General features: G+C 48.4%; 2 protein-coding genes across 10 annotated transcripts in view; one reads left to right on the forward strand and one right to left on the reverse strand.

Moving 5' to 3' along the window:
* The window catches only part of unm_hu7910 (un-named hu7910), a gene marked incomplete at both ends in the record, with an annotated part of 36,066 nt that extends 33,762 nt beyond the window's left edge, over positions 1-2,304 (forward strand). For all 9 annotated transcript variants that reach the window (XM_014022605.1, XM_014022607.1, XM_014022611.1 and 6 more), the window contains 4 exon segments: positions 1,564-1,701; positions 1,777-1,912; positions 1,993-2,084; positions 2,171-2,304. In XM_014022605.1, the coding sequence (XP_013878059.1) occupies positions 1,564-1,701; positions 1,777-1,912; positions 1,993-2,084; positions 2,171-2,304 (500 nt within the window).
* The window catches only part of LOC106527662 (clavesin-1), a 7,869-nt gene continuing 2,085 nt past the window's right edge, over positions 174-5,957 (reverse strand). Inside the window, exons 2-8 of the mRNA XM_014022615.1 lie at positions 4,540-5,232; positions 4,237-4,407; positions 4,032-4,150; positions 3,411-3,585; positions 3,101-3,211; positions 532-758; positions 174-363 (exon numbers count right to left, since the gene is read on the reverse strand). Of these exons, the coding sequence (XP_013878069.1) occupies positions 285-363; positions 532-758; positions 3,101-3,211; positions 3,411-3,585; positions 4,032-4,150; positions 4,237-4,407; positions 4,540-4,671 (1,014 nt within the window). The 5' untranslated portion in view covers positions 4,672-5,232 and the 3' untranslated portion in view covers positions 174-284. The remainder of the gene's footprint in view (positions 364-531; positions 759-3,100; positions 3,212-3,410; positions 3,586-4,031; positions 4,151-4,236; positions 4,408-4,539; positions 5,233-5,957) is intronic.

Genomic DNA, 5,957 nt, shown 5'->3' on the forward strand with positions numbered 1-5,957 from the left:
TGTGTAGTGTGTGTACTCTGTGTGTTTACTGGGTGTACTCTGTGTAGTGTGTGTACTCTGTGTGTTTACTGGGTGTACTCTGTGTCCTGTGCATACTGTGTGTGTTTGTGTGTACAGTGTGTAATGTGTGTACTGTGTGTTTGTGTGTACAGTGTGTATTGTGTGTACTGTGGGTGTACTGTGTGTACTGTGTGTATTATGTGTACTGTGGGTGTATTGCGTGCACTGTGGGTACACTGTGTGTATTGTGGGTGTACTGTGTACTCTGTGTGTACTGTGTGTGTTCAGTCCAGGGCCAGCAGCGGTGTACTGGTCTCTCTGTCCATCTGTCGCAGAGTTCCTGTTTCCACCGTCGACTGAGACCTGAAACACAGAAACGGCTCTGATTCTTCTACAGGTGAATAAATGTTTTCACAGGTAACTTCCTGCTTCAGTAACAGGAAGTTCCTCTGCAGCTGCTTAACGTTTGACCCAATCCAAGATGGCCGCTGCAGCTGACTGACCTCAGAGTGGTAGTAGCTGAGCGCTCACCTCTTCATCATGTCCTTGTCTCCTCCTCCTCCTCCACAGCTCTCGCGGACGTGCAGGGCGTCGTACGTCAGCGTGTACTCCGTCTCGTCGTTGTAGTCCGGTCCCAGCAGAGTCCGGGCCCAGATGCCCATATCGTACGGAGGCAGCGTCCCCCCGAACTCTGACGGCAAACACTCGGGCTGGATGAGCTGGTGGAGCGAGTTCAGGTTGTTCCCGTGGAGAAAGATCTGAGGCAGCAAGGAGACGAGGAAACAGACAGGAAGCAAGGAAACAAATGAGAGGAGATAAAAAGAGGAAAACAAGAGGAAGAAGAAGAAATGAGGATGAAGAGGAGCAACATCTGTGCACACTGAACAAGGTGAAGCTGGGATGTTCCCGCCTCTTTTTAGTGTGAAAACTACAATGCTCCACCACTTTTTGGACTGAAAACTACAATTCCCTGCCTCTTTTTGGTGTGAAATCTACAACTCTCCGCCTCTTTTTGGAGTGAAAACTACAGTGCTTCGCCTCTTTTTGTCTTTTAAGAGTAAAATCTATGAGGCCCCACCTCTTTTTGGAGGGAAAACTACAATGCCCCGCCTCTTTTTGGAGTGAAAACTACCATGCTCCACCTCTTTTTGGAGTAAAAACTACAATGGCCCACCTCTTTTTGGAGTGAAAACTACAGTGCTTCACCTCTTTTTGTCTTTTAAGAGTAAAATCTATGAGGCCCACCTCTTTTTGGAGGGAAAACTACAATGCCCCGCCTCTTTTTGGAGTGAAAACTATAATGCCCCACCTCTTTTTGGAGTGAAAACTACAGTGCTACTCCTCTTTTTGTCTTATGGGAGTGAAAATTACAATGCTCCACCTTTTTTAGAGGAAAAACTACGAAGCCCCGCCTCTTTTTAGTGTGAAAACTACAATNATACATATAAACATGATGTAAACATGACTCAGCAGGAATACAGTCAATATTTACTCCCACTTAAATATAGGAACCACTAGACTTGATTAGTCCTGAAGGACTGAGGGTCCGTGTCCTCCCTCCAGGCGTATCGGTGGTACCAGTTGGGTCACGAGCGCGGTCACTTCGCCTCGGTCTGGCAGCGCTCTCTGTACAATGTGGACGGACTGAAGGCTCAGCCCTGGTGGACCCCCAAAGAGACAGGGTACTCGGACCTGGTGAAGGTTCGCTGTCACACCGACACATGCTGGGTCCTGCTCCGTCAGGACCGGTTCTGACCCGGTATGATGTGTGTTCAGATGCTGGAGAGGAACTGGAAGACCATCAGGGACGAAGCTCTAGCTGTGATGGACCGGGACAAGGGACGGTTTGTCCCTGAGGAGGAGAACCTCAGAGAGAAGGGAGACTGGGGCCAGTACACGCTCTGGCAACAAGGTCCAGGACGCTCCGGGTCGAACAGAACCACAGGTTTTACCTGTTCAGGTTAATATTTACCTTTCTCTGTTTGTTGTCAGGGAGGAAAGTTGGGTCTGCCTGTCAGGGGGTCCCAAAGACCTGTGCCCTGATTGACCGGTTRCCTGAAGCCACAGGCTGCAAGAGAGGACAGGTACAGAACCGCAGAGTCCAAACTCTGGAACTCTTTGACATTTGGMTCTGGTCTGTGTCCTGATGAAGGTTCTGGTCTTTGTTCAGATAAAATTCTCCGTGATGCAGCCAGGAACCCACGTCTGGCCCCACACCGGACCCACCAACTGCAGACTGAGGATGCACCTGGGCCTCGTCATCCCCAAACCAGGCTGCCGGATCCGCTGCACCAACCAGACCAGGTGAACCTGCTGACTCATGGTTTTACTGAGGGAACACTTAGTTTTAGCTTTTTTTATCTGTTTCAGCTGCTTTTAGCTTTTAGGTACTGTTACCAGTGATTAAGCTTAGCTTTTAGCTAGCTTTTGATAGCTTTAGCCTTTAGTTACTTTTAGCTTTTAGCTAGCATTCTGATAGTTTTAGCCTACAGTAGACTGATGCTGCCGTCAGATTCTAAGTATCACCAAAGTCTGGATACCCTTACACTCTTGGTACCCTCAGAGTCTGTTGGTACCTTCAGTCTGTTGGTACCTTCAGAGTCTGTTGGTACCTTCANCTTTTTGGAGTGAAAACTACAGTGCTTCGCCTCTTTTTGGAGTGAAAACTACCATGCTCCGCCTCTTTTTGGAGTGAAAACTACCATGCTCCGCCTCTTTTTGGAGTAAAAACTACAGTGCTTCGCCTCTTTTTGGAGTGAAAACTACAGTGCTTCGCCTCTTTTTGGAGTGAAAACTACCATGCTCCGCCTCTTTTTGGAGTAAAAACTACAGTGCTTCGCCTCTTTTTGTCTTATGGGAGTGAAAATTACAATGCTCCACCTTTTTTAGAGGAAAAACTACGAGGCCCAGCCTCTTTTTGGAGTGAAAACTACAACCCTTCCTATTTTTGACAGATTGACACTAAGAAAATCTGAATCTAAAACAAATTAGGACTAAAAATAAAATGTTTAAAACAGGAAGGCAGAGAAATAAAAATAAAAGTAATCAGAACAACTAAACATGACAGATGATGATGATGATGATGAAGAGGAATATTCACCCGTTTCCTGGTCTTGTCTTTGAGGAAAGGTTTGATGATGGTGTACATGGCGTGGATGTACCACGGCTGGTTGACGAAGTGGATCCCTCCGAATCGAGCCGGAAAACTGTCCTGAGGAGGTTAGAGGAGGAGAGGAGGTTAGGAGTCGAGAGGAGGAGGTTAGAGGAGGAGAGGAGGTTAGGAGTCGAGAGGAGGAGGTTAGAGGAGGAGAGGAGGTTAGGAGTCGAGAGGAGTTTAGGAGTCGAGAGGAGGAGGTCAGCAGAGGAGACGTCTCAGTGGCGTCAGCAGGAGGTGAGGAAGAGGAGCAGACCTGCAGCCCCTCGATGGCCAGCTTCAGGATGTTGGGGGTCAGTTTGGAGGCCTGTTTGAAGGAGAAGTTGCTCCAGTCGATGATGAGGGTGAAACCGTTGATCTGCAGCTCGGGCTTTTCGATCAGAACCTCCAGAGACAGCAGGATGGCCCGCAGGATGTCTACGAAGGAGTTCCTGGAGGAAGGAGGTATTGATCAGCAGCTAATGGACCGGGACCACCCGTTGGACCCCATGAGTCTTAACTACACCTCTGTCTGACTGGATCATTAGACCTGTCTCTCTGGACCAGAACCAGTTCAGTTTCTCTGCTGCTCTGATCTCAACCAACAGCGACCCCTGGTGGTCCCAACTAGAACTACATGAAGAACATGAGCTCAGAGGTTCTGGTTTTGATGGATCCAGCTGGGTCCAGTCCCTGTGGACCCATCAGGAACCTTATTAGCTGATTAATTAACGAGATTTTCTGTCAGATGTTAATCTTTAAAATAGATTGTTTCTGTTGGATTAAACTGGTTCTGTTTCAGGTGCGGATGGATGGATGGATGGATGGATGGATGGATGGATGGATGGATGGATGGATGGATGGATGGATGGATGGATGGATGGATGTTTTTGTTTACCTGCTCTGGTCCCAGTTCGAAGCAAACAAAATGAGGATTTTGCGTCCGTGTTGGTCCGGACTCTCCAGAACTCCTGGGAACCCGTCCATCAGGGCCCGTTTGATGCCCGGGTCGTCCACCTGATCAACACACCATCAGCGCGTTAAATTAAACAAATATAAAAACATGAAGTTTGTCTTCAGTCCCACAGAACCAGAACCAGAACCTTGAAACTCTGGAACATGTCCAGGTTCTGCTGTCTGAACTGGAAGTACTGGGCCAGCAGGCGGAACGTCTCCACGTGGTCAAACTTGCGGGCTCGCAGGAAGCGAACGATGAACTCGTCATCTGTTCGCAGAAAACCGATGTCAGGTCGGGTCACGATCATGTCCCGGACCTGCCGAGACCAGAACCAGGATCTCACTTCAGTCTGGACTGATTTAATCTGTTTCATTAAGTTGATAAATAAAGATCAGGAGGTCCAGTGGACCCAAGATCTGTTCTGTTGGACATTTGTGTCTCTGTTTACCTGTTGGACGTCCTGATGAAGAGTGTCTGGGTTCTCGTTCAGTTCTACTCGAGCTTTCTCTGTCGTCTCTGAGCTCAGGTTGGACTGGACCCGGTTCATCCTGGAGTCCAGATCAGATTTAATCCCAAACATCTGAAAGAACTTCCTTCAAATCAGGACCTGCTTGGGCTGAGTCCAGCTCCGATGGACACCTCAAAGTCCAGGTCTGATGGACACCACAGAGTCCAGTCTGATGGACACCACAGAGTCCAGTCTGATGGACACCACAGAGTCCAGGTTTGATGGACACCACAGAGTCCAGGTTTGATGGACACCTGTCTCTGTCCTCTAAGCGATCCAGTCGTAAACGTGTTGGGGTTTTGGATCTCTAAAGACAATCAGTCCAACTGACAATCGTCTCTGCTGTCAGGAAGTCTTGGTTTTTTGGTCTTCAGAGAGTGTCAGACATGTCTTCAGGACAAAGGACAGCAGAGATTTTCCAGAACATGGACCAGTACAGTTCTGTGGACCTCGCAGGTGAACTCACATCCTGCTGAGATGTCCTCCTTGTCCTGCTGCTCCAGGTTTCAGGGACCGAACTGTCCAACATCTCAGTTGGACGTAGAGGCTGGTTTCAACAGGGGGTCTGGTGTCCTATGTCTTCTGGGGACCAGTCCAACATCAGTTAAGGCACTGAGGTCCAACATGTGGGTCCTAAAAACCAGGACAGATGAGAACACAAACATCAAACTGTCCTCATAAAGAAGACATCTACAGAAGGTCCAGGAACAAAKTCAGGACAGAAACTTTAATCCTTCTAACAGATGAGTTCTCTGATGAAACGTTTCATCTCTCCTCCAAGAGACTTCTTCAGTCTGAGAGTTTCAGGTGAACTCAGCCTTATAAGCTCCGCCTCCACATGGTGGACAGACAGGTTGGTCACATGCAAAAGAGGACCATCAGCCAAACTATAGATCATTAGAGCTCTGATTATCTCTATTGTTCATAGAGGACCATCAGAATGTTGTTAGGCTGATGGTCCTCTTTTACATGTGACCAACCTGTCTGTCCACCATGTGGAGGCGGAGCTTATAAGGCTGAGTTCACCTGAAACTCTCAGACTGAAGAAGTCTCTTGTAGGAGAGACGAAATGTTTCATTAGAGAACCGTCCAGAGGACTTTGTCTACCTGGATTCCTGAAATCATCAGAACAATCCTAAACAGGACAGTTCTGTCTTCTGTCCCACATGGACCTGTCCTCAGTCTCTGTCCCACATGGACCTGTCCTCAGTCTCTGTCTCTCATGGACCTGTCTTCAGTCTCTGTCTCTCATGGACCTGTCTTCAGTCTCTGTCTCTCATGGACCTGTCCTCAGTCTCTGTCCCACATGGACCTGTCCTCAGTCTCTGTCCCACATGGACCTGTCCTCAGTCTCTGTC

This window comes from Austrofundulus limnaeus, unplaced genomic scaffold (assembly GCF_001266775.1).
Source record: "Austrofundulus limnaeus strain Quisiro unplaced genomic scaffold, Austrofundulus_limnaeus-1.0 Scaffold337, whole genome shotgun sequence".
In the NCBI taxonomy this organism is placed as follows: domain Eukaryota; kingdom Metazoa; phylum Chordata; class Actinopteri; order Cyprinodontiformes; family Rivulidae; genus Austrofundulus; species Austrofundulus limnaeus.